Genomic DNA, 19,255 nt, shown 5'->3' on the forward strand with positions numbered 1-19,255 from the left:
TCAAATGAAAAACTCTAGCCGACTGGTCCGCATTTGCGACAGGCAGGTGACGGCAGCTCGCCTCTCAAGCGAACTCTTTCTTTCCGACAGACAGCGCAGACGAGCCAAGGGCAGAGGCACAACTTTCTGTGCCTCAAATCAATCCACACTTTTTCGCATTTCCCCCCGTTTTCGTCCTCAAGAACCGGCACACTCTGCCGCTGCACACTCGGCGCTTCCTCAGTGGTGGAAGCGCTGGACGCAGGGAACGCCCGCCGACTACGCGCCGAGGAGCCGCGCGGCCTCTCGCAAAGATCCTTCAGCCGAGCCGCGTGCTTCTCAGGCGTGCTTCTGCAGAGGGCTCCTCAGGGTTGTCTACCTCCGGCGTTTTCTTTCGCTGTGCATCCTCTGTCACAACGGGAGAAAGCGAGAATATTGAGAAAATCGCGAGAAAAGTTTCGCTTGCCGCGCGCCTCGCCGCGCGCGCCCTCGGCGCGTGAAGACAAGAAGAGCCTCTTTGCAAGCTTGGCCTGCGAGCCATCCGCCGGCGCAAAGCGAGCCTGTTGCCCGCGGTTTTCTTCTCTCTTAACTCTTGTATCTGTCAAGTGATCCTAGGGTCTAGCAGTCTTATTCGCTTCGCAGGTAGAAGCGTTCTTTGCGCAACGATTCGCTGCCTCCCGCGGGCCTCGCGCACACGAGACGACGAACGCGTTTGCATGTCGACGCAGTGAGTGTGTAAGGAGACTGCCAACTTACTTTTTGTTCCATTCGCAGCAGTGTGCTCGCCTCGGATTCCACCGCAGTGCGAGAGGCCGAGGGAGGACGAAGAAGGCAAGGAGAGGCACAGACCGCTCTCTTTCTCGCCTTCCCCGTTTCTGGCTCAAGCTGCGGGCGTCCTTCACAGCGTTGACACTTCCCACGTGTTTTCTTCGCTCGCACTCGTTGTGAGGCCTCCCACGTTTTTCACCCGTCTCCTCCCGGGAGAGGCTCCCCAAGCCACCGCGTTCGCATCGCCGTCGCCTGCCGCGCGTGTCGAGACCCCCTTCGGTTTGCCTCGGCTTTTCTCGATTTTCCTCCGCAGAAACGTCGCCATGGAATTCCACAGTCCTGCCGAGCCTTCCCACCAGCGCAGCGGCTTTTCCGCGGTGTCGAGCGGCTGCCCAGGCCTCTGTTCTTCTCTGCCTGTGGGCGCCGGCGACGAATCGGGGGCTGGCGCGATCAGGTGGTTTTTCAAGAAGTTCGGCTCGCGCCTTTTCGAGGCCGCCGCGTCCGCTGCGACCAGCGCGCATTGTCCGTACACCGGAGTCAGACGAGGGGCGGCAGTTCTCACTGCAGAAGGAAACGTCTACGCAGGTAGGCGGCAGGGCTGGACGCCGAAGTGAGGCTCTTCTCTCGTTAAGCGAAAACAGACGTGCGACACCCCGCGAACTTCTGCACTTCTCATGCTTTGAGAGCTGATGATGTCTTCGCATCGCCTCAAAAGTAGAACGGATGCGGCGGTGCATGCATTTACAAGTGCGTACATGCTTTCAGCGCGTCCGTGAAATGCCCACGGGGTCGGGCTTCGATTTTTGTTTCTTGGCAGGGTACCCATGCATCCTTGCAGCCTCTTCTGTAGTCACGCCATTCATTCATACACGTAGCCCCGCCTTTGTAGAGGCGCGCCATGATCGTTGTGAAAGCGTCGCAGCGCAACATGATGTAGGACGCCGGCGCGTCTTGCCGTCTTAAGCACGACTGCCGGCAGGCTTGTCCAGGAATCACAGAGAAATCGCCCGTAAAGCCCGATATATTTCTCACGACAAGCATCGGTTTCGCTTTCTTTCAGGCTGCTCAATAGAGAACGTGGCGTTCCCCTGCTCCCTCTGCGCCGTCCACTGCGCTGTCGCGTCCGCAGTGTCCGCGGAGCTTGGAAGACAAAGCCGTCTTGAGGGAGTAAGAATAAAAGGAAAAGTCAAATGGCGGTCTCCCTTTCTTGGACTTCCTTTCTTTATTGTTGGTCCTCTTGTCGAAGACCTCTCTAGAAAGCGAGTCACGCGTACATGCAGATCCTTTGCCGAGATTGCACCATGTGAATTCCGCCTTTTTAAATATATATATATATATATATATCTTTATATGCGTCTATATGGATGTGTTTACCCGTGCATACATTGATACAGGTAGTTAGATGTTGAAAGCCCGTACGCGTATATACGCATACGATGCGTTGTGAAGCCCGTCCCCAATCCATGATTACCTATATAAATATATATATATATACGCAGTGGATCAGCGTATCTGTGTGGCTCTGATAAGGGCTCCGCAGTCACGGCTTGCGCGTTGCTGCGCGACGAGGGGCGCAATCTGCTTATCCTGTGCGTGTGCAGTGTAGCAGCAACGTCAGTGTAGCAGCAACGTCTGATACGCAGACGAAGAATCCCGCCATCGCGGTTGCAGAGGATTCGCTCTGGCGTCTGTGAGTCCTCATTCGTCTGTTGTGAGGCGCCGCCGTGGACGGCAACGCATTGGCCATTCTCCAATATAAAATATAATGTACTTAATAGATCTCTGCATGTGTCTGTCGTGAGTGGGTGCACACAAGCATGGAGCCCTCGCGCTGGAGCCCTCGCGCAAGGACTGAGGCCTCTCGCTGGCCTGTGTGTGAGCTCCCTGTGTGTCAGATCAGGCGTCAGCCGCGTCTCGTTCCGCCATGCACCTGAGCGTCGTTTTGCTTGCCTGCTCTGTCTCGCAGCACGTCGTCGCCTGTGCCGTCGTCGAGTTGGCTGACGAGGCCACGGCTGGCGCGCCTCAGCCCGGCAGAGTTGACCGAGGGGAAGCGCAGCGGGACGGGCAAAAAGATGTGGCCAACAGCCCCGCGACGCAGCGCCCGCTTCCACAGCGCGCCGTCCCCGGCTGCTGCCGTCAGTGGCTGGCGGAGGTGCGGGCGCCTGGGGGAGACGTTGAGGTTCTTTCTGCGCGCCTGCTGTCCGCGGCCGCCCCATGTGTTTTTGAGAACGGCCTTCAGGCCGGAGCGGAGGGCGTTGACAGGCGTGTCGTGACGCCGAGAATTCTGGCGTGTCGAGTCGAGTCCCTGCGCGCCCTGCTGCCTGTGGGGGATGGCGAAAACGGCCTTCTCTCTGCGGGACCTCAGTCTGCACGCCCAGACCTCGAAACTCTCCCGCACACGCGGTGGCTGCGGATGCGGGCCGACGTAGTCATGACAGATGGTAGGCAGGCGCGCACAGTCCAATTCGGCAGACACGTATCGGATTCAATTGCTCTTGGCATTCGCGCCCTGTGGCATGGGAACCGCACGGCATCGTGGAGGAGTGTGGCTGCTTGCCACCACTTCCAAACAACCGCGCGCAGTTGCTCCCGCGGGATAGGCAATCGCGTCGCGTCACATCCCGTAGTTGTGTGAGTCCGGCCGGACTAGACGCAATCGAGACAGGATCGGAGAGCCCTGGGGCCCACTGCGGGTGAGAGGCAAGGCGTAGCTGAAGTTGCAGTCGGCGGCGGTGTGGCGGTCGCTCTGTACCGTTCGCTTGTAAAGCGCCACCCAAGCACCCGCCGCCCGCTGGTTGACACCCAATGGTGTGCGTGTCTTGTGAATGCAGACCGATTTGTTCCAGCGGGAATGCGTTTTTGTTTTCTCTGTGCAGGCTCTCCGGTGCCTGAGTTCCTTCCCGGGATGCTCCGCACGCTTGCGGTCGCGCTCCTTCGTTCGTACTGTCCGTACTCGGGGTTCCCAGTTGGAGCTTCTGTTCTCACCGACAAAGGCGTGTTTCTAGGATGCAACGTCGAGAACGAGATTCTGGCTCTGGGGTGAGTGTGAGTCTGGCTCTCGAATACCGCTCGTGGTGCCGCAAATCCGGCTGCGTTACTGTCGGGGCGACGTCATACGCTCAGGTGTGGTGGGTTGTGGCTCTCTGTACCCGCTGACTCACGTGATAGAGGTTGGCGTGTTATGGAAGCGATGGCGCGCATTGTTGTATTTGCCTTGGAAGTTGCCGTCCGGTGGCTGCTGTAGGTCAAGAGGTGGGGGGGAGCTGACGTCGTGATCCTGAATGGCATTTGTAGAAGTGGGCCCGCCGCAGTCGGGCCGGGAACACCAGAGTGAAGCGGTGCGTGATGTGTCTCACAGGATGTGCGCGGAGCAAATGGCGATTGCGAACGCTCGTGCTGGTGGCGCACAGAAATTCTTTGCCGTGGTCCTGGCCTTCCAGAACTTCCTACAGTGCTTTGGCAGACCCTGTGGCAAATGCAGGCAGGTGATCGGAGAGACCGGCAGGATGGGGGCCGCCGGAGCCAACCCTATTTCTGTGTATGCCTGTCGCAGACTCATCGGAGTGCCTGACGAATCAGGCGCGGAAACGGCGACACCTATGCGCTGGCAATGCCAAAAACTACATGGCAGTGATCTGCTGCCATACGCGTTCAATTCGCTTGACGTGGCGACCAGTGGGTAGCTCTCTTCTGCCAACGCAACCACGTGTTCACAGTGCATTTTGAAGTTCTAAACACATTGAAGGGTACGAGGGATAGACTGTCCCGCTGCGGGATCTGTCGTGTCTATTGGAAAGCACAGCGAGCAATGCCACCGCAACGCGTTAGCGCCGAACATGAGAATCCGCCATGTCCCTCGGTATTCCAGTAACGTTGCTGTCAAACGTTCGTGTGGATGAATGTCAGTGACACGGCCGCATCCAAGGCTTGCCATGTATAATCTATCGTTATGCTTTATTGTTGCACATGTTTTCCCTAATCAGCGGCGAGTATGCTGATGCAAGAAGGACCAGCTCAACTTGGCTGGCCTCCTTTAAGTTATATACCTCTGCACAGTCAACTCTCACACCAACGCCGCCATCCAATAGCAATCCATGCCCGTTCAGGGGTGAAAAAGTGGTGTTTCATTGCCGCGTATAAGTGTACGTACACTTGGCGTGTGGACACCCTAAGCCCAGGTGACCGCTAGTCCAGTTCGGCTGACACCCTCATGTTTTATGGCATCGCTCGTGAATGTTTACGAGGATAGACGCTCGCTCAAATAAATGCACCGAACCGATAGTGACACCAACATCAGCCCGGCGCTGGCGACGGCCTGCGGATCATATGCACAAAAGTGGCCGATGGCTTTCGACAACAGCAGTGGTCTCGTTACTCAGTGTAACGCTGAAACGTATGAATCCCGAATACCACGTACTCCTTTAACTTTGGGAAAGGCGCCAATTTCGTCACAGGTTAGGCCGGGACACGCCGGGGGGTGTAGATCGCGTGTCACTGAGAGGCTCCTACGCAGGTATCACTGGAGTCTGTTTCGCATGCTGCTGCGCTGCCGGCTTGTAATGCGTGTTCTGATGGACCAGCATTAGGCCAGCGACAGGATTCTCCGATGAAAGGGGTCCCCTTAGAATCGGACCCCTTTACGAGAGGTGAGCGCCTTCGTAGCAACCTACGGCGGCGTGCACCCTTCCTGGAAGCAGAGTTGTGCTGCAGACTCCTGAGAGAAAATGTATTGCTTCGAGCAAAACTAGAAGCCGACTCCGCGAAAACAAGGAAGGAAATCGAACGGCTGTCCAGTAAGAATCACGAATAAGGATCGTGTACGAGTTCGGCACCATAGGGTTGCCATTGCAGACCTGTCCGATGCCCTTCGGGCTGTCGCAAATCGCGAATTTGTAAAAACAGAGTACTGTATACTCGAGTGCAGCATTCTATGCCTTACAGTGATTCTGTTGGTCATGCTCTGGCTTATGTGAACGAAGACTGCTTTGTTTGCTTTAATGAAATATTAGGCCTCCAGCAGACTCAACTCGCCCAAACACCTGTTGAGATGGCCATGTTCGGCCGCTTGAGCGCTGTTAGGGGGATCTGATGCGGGGCCTTGCTCATTTCACGATTCTCCTGAATTGTTTATCCTCAGAGTGAATATATCATCCGCGCCATCAGAGGAGTACCATATAGCCTCATGCTCGCGGATTTCTTGTGGTATGGGTTAACGTGTAGTGCAAGCATCTCACAACCTCTCTATATATGTTATTTCGTGTTGCCATCTCCCTTCGTGTTCTCCAGCACAAGTCTACTATCAGTGGGCACCAATGACGGCAGAGAACGTTTGCAACAGAAGGAAGATGATCTATAGTACACGATTTCTTGATCAAAGCGGGACGCTGCGGGCAACGTTTCACTGTGTATATTTTCCCGAGCAAAATTACACATTGGAGCATCGTAATTGTGTGCTTTGTGGCCATAAAACGTTTAGCAATTAAGGCAGTAGTCAGGTATGTCAGGCGGGCACTCGTGTTTAGCTACACAGCGACATCCCCGTGTCACCTAATGCTTCTACCATGTTATTGGTCGTCAGCATCACATGTCATGCACTCATTAGAGTTGAATCCGAATGCCGAGCTCTCTATTCGCTATGTGTGGTGAAAGCTGCGCGGTGTTGATTTTTAAAGCAAAGATAGTGTTGACTGTCGACAAAGACGTATGGAACACTGACTCAATACCTATGTGAAAAACTCGCTTGCGCATGGTCAACATTCCAGTGCTTCATCCCACCGCAAGCGCATGGATATTCTTCGCACTGCTCGTTCCTCCAGCATGCTGAGTACAAGGGAAGCTACTTCACCCGTTAGTAGGTTTCTGCTGCAGGATCGCTGTGCAGTTGTCTGCTCGCCGTGCCCTGGCGGGCATAGAGGGCTGCTTTTCTCACGAGTATCCCTGGACAGTAGATGGCTCGACGCGGGGCATTCCGTGTCCTCTCTGCTCTGTCGTAAACAGACTTCGCCTAGACGCCTCCTCTTTGAACTCTGAAAGCGGGCATTATCTCGCGGCTCTATCACTCCTCCAGGTTCTCTACAATCGGGTACCTCAAGTGGGTCCTCCCCAGAGAGTGAGAGGTGCTTTTCCTGCCCCCCACGTTGAGACTGGCTTCGCTTGGGGACCCGATGCCTTCTCTGCCCTTGCTTAGGAGCGTTTACAGGCCATTCTGACTGTGTCTTCTGGCTTGAAGTGTCACAGCTCGGAGTTGCATTTGCATGGGCCGGTGTGCTGCCTTGCAGCGTTCGATGGAGACCGCGACGGCGTTCGCCGCATTGGAAGCTGTGCACCTCCGGAACGGATGTCTGAACCAGCTGCGCTGCGGCCGGAGCACTGAGAACGGTGGCTGTTCTCTTATCTTCCATATCTTCGACGTCTTCATCCCACCGCAGCTGCATCACCGCTGCAGCAGCAGCATTGCCATTGGTGTTGCTCGCAGTAGGTGGGAGCCGTTCGTTAACTGCGGAACTGTCCCCCGCCGCGCTTTCAGGGTCCTCGTCCCTCACTGAGGACAGAGAAGGCTCCTTGCTAGCCCCGCCCCCGACCGAGAGCAATCTTCTATTTGTGTTTTCAGATACTGCTGTGGTATCCCCGTTGGCCACGCTGCCCCGTGGGGGTACGGCGATGCCCTTGCGCGGAGACAGAGGTACAGCACCTGCGGAACTGGCACTGACCGTCTTCCGTTTTCTCCCGTCTATTTCGGGGTCAAGAGCACACCCGCGTGATTCACCAGGGCACTGCGAAGACCGCATCCCGAGCGCTGTGAGAGTTCCATAGGTCTCGTCCTGGGAGTTCTTGCACGTGCGTGTTGGCCTCGATAGTGATTTGTCTAATGTGGGAAACGGTCTAGCGTGGCATTTCGATGTTGCTGGCTCCACAGTGAAATCCAAGTTGTCAGCAGAAAGAGCGGGTGTCACTTTGGGTCCACCGGCTCGAAGGGTTTCTGCGCGGCGGCCGATGCGCCGCGATGTGGGAAGCCGTTGTCCTGCTTCGGGGATGTCGTGAGGCTTGCTAGACTGACGCACACCGGGCGACTCAGCCCGCAGCTGCCTTGCAGGTGCCTCCGAGCACACCTCGTGTCTCAGCTGTTCCGCGTACGGTGTCTGCGCAGACAAACGTGGATGTGGCGCTGGCTGCGGCTACTGTAAGGTTCTCGCTCACCTGAGGCCCCGCTGATGCATCTGATGCCTTCTCAAGCGCGGACCGGCCTACGGCGGCATCTCCGAGCAGGTCGTTTGTTTCACAGGAGGGAGGAGTCGACCTCAGCCAGCTGTGTGGATGCGAGTTTGATGAAATGCCTCTTTCCGGCACTCCCTCGTGTGTCCCGTGCCGGCGACTCCCAGGTAAGCGTTTGTAGGCAAGGCTGGATCCACGGTGTTCAAGCAAGATTTTTCGTTTCGCTGTTCCCACTCACCGAAGGGTACGATCCCACGCCAAGCACTCCCGACAAAGCTGCTTGAAGTCTTCGGTTGACAGGACCTGCCAGGCGCCCTGCTGCGGACAAACTGCTGCTCCTTCATGCGAAGGGCTGTGGTTTGCCGCTTCCGCATGAGGAGTCATAAGGCTGTCCGCTACGAGTTCCGGTTGGCTCGGGCTGTACTGGACGATGATTGCTGGCGAGAATTGATGAAATAAATGTGGATGATGTCGCCGAGTATGCCGTACGACAGACCTTGCGAACCGTTCGCTTCCGCTTGACACTCGACGAGCTCCAGTAGACGTTTTGCTTCGACGCCATGAATATGCGAGATAAACAAAAACTTCCCCTCTGCAGCCGATGTACGCACAGTGCGCGCTGCCTAAACGGATTTATCAAGTGCCTCACGGACAGGTACTTCTTCCGGTTGCTTGGCAGCAGAAGCCGATAGATACTGTCCGATCGCAGCGGCAAACACATCATCCTCCTCCTCTAGCAAGCGCAGTCTCGGTGAGTCGGCCTCATACAGTTAGAAAGCTCCCTCCGAGAGAGCAGCTTACCGAAGGACAGAGAGAAAACTACTGTGGAATCTTGCGAAATGAGTTCCTTCATGGCGCCTGTAGTTTTGACTGTGGCGTAAGTCTCAAGAAATCGCATAGGTGCCTCGAGGCACTTCTTAGGCAAATAAAGAACGAATATGGTTGTTAATGTGTTGGTTGATTATAGCAGTTGTTACCTGGCCGACTGTGGTAGCAATATGCAGGCATGCTTTGGCAATTTTCTCTGGGGTTCGGTTTTTGTGAGGGGCCATAGTTGCAGCCGCCTGGCCAGATAGCTGGTCGACAGTCTCAGTGTCGGCTTTAGGCGGCGAAGGTGACCTATGCCGGTACCCCACACCTTCCCCCGTCTCACCAGCAGCTGCTGACGGTAGTGGAGGTTTGCACGGCGAATAAGGAGTGACGGCTGAGGCTGAGTCCTCCTCGCTGAATGACTTTAACAGCTCGTTGCGCCTCTTGGCCAGGAAAATGTCAAGAGAGGTGGCCAACGGCAAATTACTTGAGCCCTCGGTGCCCCATTTATGGTAACGCACCATACATCTCAGCAATGCGTTGAGCTCAGTAGCCGGAAGTTCCTGTCAAAGAGTCGGCTCGGCTGTGGGAACGGCTGTCACGATTGTTTACACCGCTCACCTCCATGCAGGAGGAGAAGCAATTGACCTCTCCTGTCGGCAGGACAGCTGCCTCAGGGCACTGGTGAAACAGTTTCAGGCTGTAGATGCACACCAGCAGAATCGGAGTGACCATCAAGTTACCATAAGGAATTTCGTCAAGCAACAGTACCCCCCTGCAGGCGGAGATGGAACGGTAGGCTTTCTTGGCGACTGACAGATAAGAACGTACCGCAGGTATCGGTGGATCTCCTTGACCGCCGGCATTCGGCTTGCCACGCAAACGGTAGCCACGAGAAATTCCCTCCCCAATGCATAGCTCTCGCCATCTTCTTGGACGATAAAGCCCCAACAAGAATGTCACTATTTATTATCTTTGGTGCTTTAGCATGATCAGCCAGCACACGGGACGGTGTGTTTTCGTATGTCTTTGTTGAAGGAGTTACTGTGTAGAGACACCGGGCAAAAATCTGTGTCATGCGTCACCGATGGAAAAAGTGGAATTGTCCTGATTTCCATCTCACAGTGATGAAGCCGGAATATCTAGTTACACCTGTTGTATCACAACTTGTGAAGTGAGTACCTGTCGCTGCTGCGCTTCGCGGCGATGGCGGACAGAACTCTCCTACTACTATCCTTTCAGTGAGTGCATAGGGGAACGCTGCTGTCTGACTTCAAGAGGAACTGTTACCCCACGTGTAACCGCTGTATATGACCCTGTATTAGCGATGTCTGTGACGCCAGGTTCTGACGAATAGGCGATAGACAACCCAGGGGCAGCATAACGACGCTTTGGCACACGAACGCCCAGAAAGTTTGTCACCCGCCGGTAATGGCCTGAGCCACACGCCAGAATTGAGCAAGCACGCTGACGAAGTCTAGCGGGGCACCCGACGCTTTAAAGTCAGAACAGCTAGAATCTGAACATTGGCAACCTCTCCAGCGACACCGCGACTGATCCGCCAAGCGAATGGCGCTGTCATGCGGTATCCATGTCAGTGAGATCGGCAGTTGCGCTTAAAACAGCTATTTTTCCAATTGCGCAGTGCATTCCGCAAGACAAGCACTTTTTCCGCTCTATACGACAAGTTTGTACATACTTCACTCATCACCAGTATATAATACCTTTTGCGTTGTTTTGTCTTCGACCGTGTCAACTACACAAGACTTCCTTCACGGGCTCGACCTGTACAACAGAAGGAGATACAACTACCACCATGAGTATATGATGCAGTTTCCACTGTTTGATCTCTGGCCGTGTCAACCCTCCAATCACACAATACTTCCGTTGCGGCAGAAGGGAACTAGCTTCCCGTGCCGGAAACTGGAACTCTGTTCGTCGTCTTCACCCAGTAGTGTCACCATCCTCATTACGCTCGAGCCATGACGAACCACCTCGACCCTATTGGATGCCCTGATAATCCAGGAGCTCCTCCTCACGACAACGCTCTGACTTTGATGGAAAATCTGTTGCAAGGCAGACCGGAGGAACAGGTCGCTGATGAATGCCTCCGCGATCCTGCTGGATCTTTAATGCGGCGTCTGTCCACCAGCACGTGGGCAAGTGAACTCGATTACTCTCAAGATTCCACTGCAGCCAGCGGTGCACCTGCAGGCACGTCGGGCCTACCACCACCTCTGGATATGGGGGTTAGGGTCAATCAAGTTTCCTTGGGAGATATTGGTTTCTACGGGATCCCACTCTCGGGGTTAGACCTCTGGACTACGGATCAGTTCGCAAATTCTGGGGTGGGACTAGCTGGCGTCGATGCGCTGTCTCAGTCGAATGGGGCCGCCCAGCTGGATGCGGGCACTAGGGAACTTCCTAATAATTTGTCGTACTTTCTTTCTAGAGAGGCAGCGCCGGAGCCCGTGGCGGCAGGTGTACAAGTTCCACCGGGGTCGTCTCCTGATGTATCTGCGCTGCAACAGGCTGAGCCCTTGGTAACTACTCCGTGCGACTGTAGCGAGAGGGAATCGCGGCGACACCGTGGCAGCAGTCATCCGCTTCACGCGGTCTTCCAAAAGCAATCCTCAGAGCAGTCGTTGCGTAAGCGCATACGCATCCCAGAGCCGGGGCCCAACGCTGATCCGGCCGAGAGCGCTGATTATATGTGTGGGCCGCCGAAGGTCGGAAGCATCGCAAATACCGCAGAAGAACGACAGGAAACCGAGCAGCCTTATGCGCTGTTACCCTTTGATCCAGCCAGGGCGTTCGAGACTCTATCGCTGGAGCAACCCTGTATTCGATACCAGCGTTTTTATGACCAGCTAGGTCGGGCAGGCGGCCGGCGTGACGATCAGGAGGCATTGCCTTATCACGACCCAGCCCCGTTGGTGGATGTGAAATATGAGACCGTGAACCTTGGAGAATATGACATGTGTGAGGTTGTCGTGAGCTGGCACTTGCCACGCTTGACGGCGTCACCGGATCGGCCAGCAGATGCTGTTCCCATACGGCGGGTGTTCGGAATCAACGCGGGCATGACACTTTTCAACCTCCATCGGATCATATGCATCTCGATGGGGCTTTCAGACGACGTAAGCGATGAACGCACTGTCAGTCTTGCTGGCATCCAGTTCCATCGGGGGTTTGCTCATAAAAGTCTTGGTGTATTCGTTTGTGTAATGCATATCAAGCGGTGCGCGTCACTACCACGTCTTCAGCAAAGCGCGATTTACAAGACCACGCCCATTGCTGATGCATATGCATGTCCCTGTCTGGTTTCTTCTTCAGTCACAGGCGTCCGCTTTCAACCATGTTTGGGTTCTGCCGAGTAATAACACATACGGAGGAGGACCCCTGACAAAGTCTCGCGCTAGCAGAGTCGCTCGTGTAAAGGTCACAACGGACCGGGCTGTTGAGTACAGGCACAGCATCACGGTGTCGCTCGACAGTAGCTCCCGGGTGGTTGCGACGCCGGAATCAGTTCTCCTTTACGTCCTGGGATGCGTCCAGCTTCACGTGCAGCTCGCCGGAGTCATGAGGAACAGGACAAAGCAGAATTCACTCATATGGGTGAGGGGTCGAGGTTGTCCTTGAGAATCGACACGCCCCGGTTGCTTGGCTCACGAAACAACTAACAGGCCTTGTGTGCTACCCCTGCTACTGCGGGCTCTGTATGCTCAGGTCCCCCGCTGCATCGCCAATGGAACGTATGGCACGGGGCCACCTTCTGGAACAGACTGGAATAGCTCCGCAGAGATCTGCAACCATATCCCTTCTTTTCAGGTCGATGTGCATAAAATAAACACGTAAGGCTGGCAGAAATAGAAGACAACACCTGACTGTCGTGGTTTCTTACACACAACGCTGTCGCATCTCACGAACTATGCTTTCGAAAATATTTCCGTTATTAGATCCCTCGAGTGCCGTCTTGCTTCGTGGGGTGGGCTCTCGATCGTCTTGGCTGTCTATGCGGTGTATTGCGTCTCAGGCAGTTTATTGACACTCGGTTCTCAAAAAATACGTCATTTTCAAGACGTACGAAGATGATCCGCGCGGAGGTACGATTGAAGGAGAACGGTTTCGCGACCACTCGGTGAAAATTGGTTCCGCTCTTCCATAAGTTCGCAAACGGAGGCCCTTGCCCCGGTGTCGTGTTCAGTCTAGATGCAGCTCAAAGCGTTGCGACTACTGTGCTTCCTCATGTGCCGCAGGGGATCGATGAAGATATTCTGCGGTGCTATAGCGAGTCCATTCACGACTTCTGGCAGGATCCAGAGCGGGTTCGGGACCTTTCTGTGCGAGTGACACGCCAGTCGATGAGTGGCACGAAACGCAGGTGTCTGGAAAGCCGCAGATCGCAAAGAAGCCTCGAGCACGAGGAATACTGCGAAGATGGCTCACACGCGCAGGAGCACGCGACTCCTTCTGCCGAGCTCTTGGCGTGGGCACATGCCTGCGAGCCTGCAGTGGCAGCTGACCAGCCGGCGCTTGGGTCTCTTGCCTGGCACGACTCGCCCGCGCCATTTCAGCCTTTCGTATCTTTTCCGAGTTTCGACGTGGCTCACTACGCGGATCTCCAAGGCGATCCATCAACGTTTCTCGGCATCTCCTCATGCCCCAGTCCTTTCGTTTCGCTGCCCTTTCCGTTCCCGTTCAGTAGCGATACCATCCCCTCGTCTCCTCCGTCGCCTTCCACAGTAGCGCCCCTAGCTCAGACGTGCGTGCCCCACGAGAATCTGAAGGAGGAATCTGGAGCTGCACACGCTGTCAAACCTTCTGAGGACTCCAGCAGCATCTGCGCGGTGGCCGAACCCCCGAACGCGGGTGTCTCAGCGAACGTAGAGAGGGCCGGTGCGAGTCACGGTGTGCGGCGGAATCGCCGGGCTACGAAGAAGACTGCGCAAGGCAACACCGCCAACGACGCTCAGGCTCCGGCGGAGACTCCGGACCCCGACCTCACACCTGCCTTGGACGCTGCCGCGCTCTCCCTTCCCCAACCTTCCAGTCTCGGTGCATCTCACACACAAGACGGCGCCCTTTCAAAAACTCTGTGTGAGACGCGCACAGCGTGGGGCAGCGACCCTTCTCCAGAAGGGTCCTGCTGCTCGACTGATCCGGGTGACCGCGATGTCGCGGATATTCACTTGCTAACAGGTTCACTTCAGGAAGACTCCAAGGGAGTCTCCTTCTCATGTCTTCCAGGCTTCGCCGAATCCGGGGACTCAAGCCAGCTCACAGGTGATCAAGGTGTCGCCGCCGCTGACCGGCCTTCGATCCCGCAACTTTGGAGCACTGTCCAATTTGTCTTGAGAGATGATGGGAGCAAAACACTAGAACCGAAGAACCCAGAGGTTCGGACTGCATGCTAAACGGATGAGTCCCGTCTCTTGCGTTCTCTTCCTCTCTGGAAGAGATACACCAACAATGTCATTATCTGTCTTCCTTGACTTTTGCGTAAAAAGAGTTTTGACTCAACACTTTCCGTGTCTCACTGCATGTCACTCGCGCGCCTCATGTGAGTTGCTCCGTGTCAACTGGAGTTAGAATCCTGACCACGGATACTTTCGTGGCGGGTACTGTGTCACGCATATGCCGAAGTGCCACTGCCTTCTTCTACATCAATATGCTTCATGCTGCGCTTTGTGCCAACCACTCCTCAAGGTCTTCTCAAAATCAGATACAGCAGTTCTCGTTACTCAAGAGAAGGGCTGAAGGAGACTAAAACGCTAGGCAATCCCCATTGCAAGCACTGAGCCCACGTTCTGAGAGCAAGCAGTTGCCGTGGCTATGTAGTCACGGAGTCAGCGTATGGTAAGATCTCTCACTGCGCACTACGCTGAGGGGCTCAATCTATGCCCCCATCCACGCGCCGAATATGGCTCTGTCGACAGAGTCAAAGGCTGCCTTCGACGGTCGTTGTCCGTCTCTCACAGCTTGATGTTGAGAGGCATCTCCTCAGAAATGGACCTCATGACGTCGTCTGGATCACGTGCGCCTGGCTGGTCTTTGAGGCTTTTCACTTCCGCCTGTAGCTGCCGGAGTTTGTCCTCTAAAGACCTTCTCACGACATCGAGTCGCAGCTCGGTGTCCTGCTGTGCCATTGCCCAACACCTACAATCACACAATAGTATAAACATATATCCATACAGTGGACTCCTGGTTTAGATCTGGAAGGTCTTTGTATTCTCAGCGTTCTGCGTCCCGCTTGGATTCATGCATGCCAGACGCGAGTAGCCCCTATTTATGAGCTGTGGCGTAACGCCGATGACACAGATGGAAGCGTCTCTTTTACTTGCATTAAACGCCAGTCGGTTTCGTAGCATACTGACCGCAGAGAGCCCCGCCTGTACGTCAAGGTGAAAAGGACCACCGCTGAGCTACTCCCAAGCTACGAGTCTGGGCGATCGTAAGATAAAACCGCGGGGACGAAATCCAAATGACTGGCGCCACATAGAGGAAAACCTCATGCTGCGCACCCGGACCAAAACGCATCGGTGCAACTGAATCCATGCAGTGCCCACTCACCTGGCTCGGGCATCTATGTGATGATCCATGGCACAGAAAGACACCCATTCGCCGATGTCTTGCTCAGTGGCGCCGGAAGTCTCATTGATGAATTCGTCCACTTTGTCCTCCAAGCGCGGCCGCAGTGACACGAGATGGGCTTGGTGCATTTTCCCTTCTAGCTTCCTGAAGAAATCGATCAGATGTATACGATACACGCATATACATCGAGTGTCAGGTGTCATATATGGGGTATGCGAAATCGCGTCTCTCGAACCTCTCCCCTGCCGTCGCTTCATGGAAGTACTGTGAAACAGGAAAATCACGCCAGTATAGATACGTGAACACGTTAAGGTCTCTGTCACGTCCATTTTCACAAACCAAGATGAGGACTCTGAAGTGATGCTTGACCCAGAATCTCATCTCTGCTCGCGCTATTACCGGCATCGACACGCCAGACATGAGGCATCTACCGCCGTCTTCCTTTCAATGCACAGACGTATCCCGGTCGATGCTCTCGAGACGTTGAAGCACGCCAAGCAAAACTGCGCGGCTCCTTTTCTGAGGAACGCTTACCGGAAAAGAAGCTCCGTCTTGTTTACGCGGTCGTACAAGCTATACAGTGCCTTGATATTTTCGCGTGACACCAGAGGGTTCACAAAGCCTTCTCGTCTGCTCTCGTCCCTGTGTGGCAGTACGCGAACCTGCGATCCGCCACACATACCGACAAGCACCCAGCTGTACAGAGCGGAAGGAAACAGCTTCTTCTAGTATACGTGCCAGCGACAAGTGATTCATCACCCTTTTCCGCTGGCTGCTAACGCCAAACCTTTGTTTCCTACAGTGCAGAGGCGCCCGCCGCTTGCCAGGCAGCGCGTAGAGAGATGTCAGCCAAATGTCTTGCAATCGGCGCCATACGCAGGCCAAGACACAGCAGCAGGCGAAGGTCGGGTTGTTTCAAGTCGTCGTGTGGGACTCGCACCTCGTTTAGGTCGTTTACCACTGTATGATACGCTAAAGCGTTCCATTCAGGTACGATATGAAGCGGGGTTAGCCGGGAAACCGGTTCACTGGTGAGGAGTTATCCGGGTGCGATAGTGCAACAAAGCTGCGATAAGCGTCGTTGATTCAGGCTGCCGCGTCTCACGCCGAGGCAGCCATGATTCGAGCGGCTCTATGCGCGTACCCGGAAGTTCGTTTCGGATGCCTCTAGCACAGAGACGATTTTCACGCGCCCCATGATTCGCAGCCCAATTTCGCCGCTCTTGTCCAGCATGTGGATCTCCGTCGGCTCCGCGATCGCGCCGTATCCAATGAGCATGTAGTCGTCTTTGGTGCCTTGTCCCGAAGGCGGCGGTCCCGTCAGCGCGCTGCGTCCTTCCTGCGGCTGGTCAATCTCCACGTCGCCTTCCTCCCGGTAGTCCACGTACCCCAAAAAGATCGTCGCCGATCGCGTCGCCCGCATATGCCGCACGATACGCTCGCGCTCACGAAGCGGCAGCTGGACCACAGTCTTCTGCCCCGGAGACTGAAAAAAGCAGAAGCCAGAACACAAAAAAAAAGATCACACGTCTTCACTCTGTGCAGAGAATGCGCCGAGGCGCCACAGCTTGCACACGCGTCCACGCGCGCCGCCTGCCGCCGCGAACGCACGACACTCGCGCTGATTCAGCGGGGGAACACAAAGCTGAATCTCAGGGTCTCCTCGGAGAGTAGGCCTCTGCCACGGAGCACACTGACTTTCTGTACAGTGTCTCGTCGTGTCTCGCGAGCCACAGAGACCGCTTGCTGGACGCGGCCGCTCTCGCGTGCATCTGGGCTAAAAAGGAGACCCTCTGTCGACCCCTGCCTCAGCCGCAATCCTCTCCCCCCCCGACCCCCACCTCATCCCCCCAGATGTCACCGAGGCATCGTGCCTCCCGTCGCCGGCGTCCTTCGGCGTTTGCGAGTTCGCCGTCGCTGCTTACGATGGCGGCAGTTTCGTCGAGTTTGGTGACCAGCATGTCGACGTCGCGTTCGTCGTTCTGCGGCCACGCCTGGATGTAGGCGCCAGCCTTGTAGATCCCCTCGCGCAGCAGCGTCTGCATCTGCCCCAGAGGCCCGCTGGGGTCGATTTCCATTCTGCGCCCTGCGAGGGACATGTCCGACGTCAGCGGCCCTGGGCGCACGGGGTCTGCTGGCGCAGGCACCGGCGCAGAGGGCGAGCTGTACGGAGGCGCGCCCACCGCGGCAGAGCCGGCGAAGCGGGAGAGTGCCGACGAGCCGCTAGAAGCCGCGAATATATTTGCCGCGTCTCCGAGGGCAGGCAGACCCGGATCGGCTACTTCGGCACGCCCTGGGAACGCCCCAAGAGGCGCCTCGAGGCGCGCAGAGCCCGCAGCCGCATCGCCGGCGTCGCGGCTGTCCCCCGACACGACCAGCCGGCCGTCTGAGGCGCGGACCGACCGCAGGGCGCCTGACCACGAGGCCCCTGGGGCAGGGAGAAGCGGCGGGCGGCTGCCAAGCTTGAAAACCGAAGAGACGCCCAGCGGAGAGAAAGGTGAGCGAGAGGAGTGGGGCATACTAGACGGCAATCCAGCGTGAACAAAGGACGAACTTCGAGTCGAGAGGCGACTTGAATTCTGTGCGGAGGAATCGAGACAGAGAGCGCCGGAGGGCGAGAGGATGAAACAGGTCGGATGCGCAGACCCCACAGGAGGCGCCGGCAGCGAAGGAATCCTTTGGGCTCCGTTGCGCAGACACGCAGCTGGGCACGCGGGCGAAGATGCTGCGTCAGAAGCGCCTTGGGGAGCGGCGGGCGTTTTGATGTTCCCGGGGAACAGACAGCGGACGCAGTTCATCGAGTTCGACGCCTCCGCTGACGTGATGGAGAAGGGCGGTTGCGGCGCGAAAGGTCTCCCCTCCAGGCGTCTGCCTCCTCCCCAACGAGCGAAGAAAGCAGCGTTTGAGCAAGGGGTAGCGTGCGATAGAGCGACCGCACACACCGGCAGAAGAGCCCAAACCGCCGCCAGCGAACGGAGGCGCGCATACAGTCTACGCAGCTCCGACAGGGCCAGTGCACGAGACGTCATGACTATTTACGCAGATAGTGAAAACCGAGTCAGAACGAAGGAAAACATATTTTCAGCAAACAGCGGCTGAAGGCATCCCGAGGTGACGTGGGACGACGTGGGTCCAACAAACCGCCGAAGTTGCCATCGACCCTGAACGCTCGGAATCCGCAGGCCTCCTGGGGGAAAGCTGGTGTTTTACCGGTGGTTCTTACAGCGCACGCATGACGATTTGAGTGTCTCTTGAACAGAGAGCGGCACTGCATACATGCTCTCGTATCCCACGTGGGCGACAAGACAAATACAATGGTGTGCAGAGTTGTACAACTGGAGTAGGCAGTGCTGAAGACAGGTGATGCGCATGGAATGGAATTTTTTTCGAGACAAAACACGCGTCGACAGGAACATGGGCACAGTACACGTTTACCGAAGAAAAAGCATACAAAAGGCATATAGATTCTTTCGTATCAGGATTCTTACTTGGGCCGAAATGACATCGTGCCTGGAGGGGGTAGGTCTCCTCAGGTTCATGGATCTCCGCAGAGCTGCAGCGCACGAGAAACCAGTAGACAACGGTTCTTTATTCTGTACAGGGCTGATGAAGCAGCCGAGACATCAAAAGGACAAGTTGACAATCGACGAGACGAGAGTCGGAGAGACAGTGCCGGCGCATCCCATTGCACTCGCTGTCCTTTAAAGACAGCCGAACTGCATGCATTGCACCCGACTCGGAGAAGCAATTGGCTTCTTGACAGAGTATCTTTTCCCCAGCATGGCCTTCACTGTTTTCTGCTTTGGACTCATTTCCCGCTACGTTTCGTATTTAGCTTTGGCCCCACGCGCAGGCTGCTGGTCGTCTGGTTTCGTGTGGCTTTGTGCGCCTC

General features: G+C 55.9%; 3 protein-coding genes across 3 annotated transcripts; 2 read left to right on the forward strand and 1 right to left on the reverse strand.

The window, feature by feature from the left end:
• Positions 1 to 1,070: 1,070 nt before the first annotated feature.
• On the forward strand, positions 1,071 to 4,430 carry BESB_082460 (cytidine and deoxycytidylate deaminase zinc-binding region domain-containing protein; the record flags this gene model as incomplete). The annotated part of the gene is made up of 5 exons (XM_029366596.1): positions 1,071 to 1,332; positions 1,808 to 1,914; positions 2,714 to 3,188; positions 3,624 to 3,786; positions 4,106 to 4,430. 5 exons carry the CDS (start codon positions 1,071 to 1,073, stop codon positions 4,428 to 4,430), a joined length of 1,332 nt encoding a protein of 443 aa, XP_029217056.1.
• Positions 4,431 to 10,751: 6,321 nt separating this feature from the next.
• BESB_082470 (uncharacterized protein) lies at positions 10,752 to 14,186 on the forward strand (the record flags this gene model as incomplete). Its single annotated transcript, XM_029366597.1, has 5 exons — positions 10,752 to 11,909; positions 12,106 to 12,387; positions 12,499 to 12,623; positions 12,806 to 12,875; positions 13,029 to 14,186. 5 exons carry the CDS (start codon positions 10,752 to 10,754, stop codon positions 14,184 to 14,186), a joined length of 2,793 nt encoding a protein of 930 aa, XP_029217057.1.
• Positions 14,187 to 14,744: 558 nt separating this feature from the next.
• BESB_082480 (uncharacterized protein) lies at positions 14,745 to 18,392 on the reverse strand (the record flags this gene model as incomplete). The annotated part of the gene is made up of 6 exons (XM_029366598.1): positions 14,745 to 14,928; positions 15,343 to 15,507; positions 15,898 to 16,025; positions 16,508 to 16,849; positions 17,289 to 17,586; positions 17,665 to 18,392. The coding sequence occupies 6 exons, from the start codon at positions 18,390 to 18,392 to the stop codon at positions 14,745 to 14,747; spliced, it is 1,845 nt and encodes a 614-aa protein (XP_029217058.1).
• Between the last annotated feature and the right edge of the window lie 863 nt (positions 18,393 to 19,255).

The sequence above is a fragment of the Besnoitia besnoiti genome, chromosome VIII (genome assembly GCF_002563875.1).
Source record: "Besnoitia besnoiti strain Bb-Ger1 chromosome VIII, whole genome shotgun sequence".
NCBI classification, from domain to species: domain Eukaryota; phylum Apicomplexa; class Conoidasida; order Eucoccidiorida; family Sarcocystidae; genus Besnoitia; species Besnoitia besnoiti.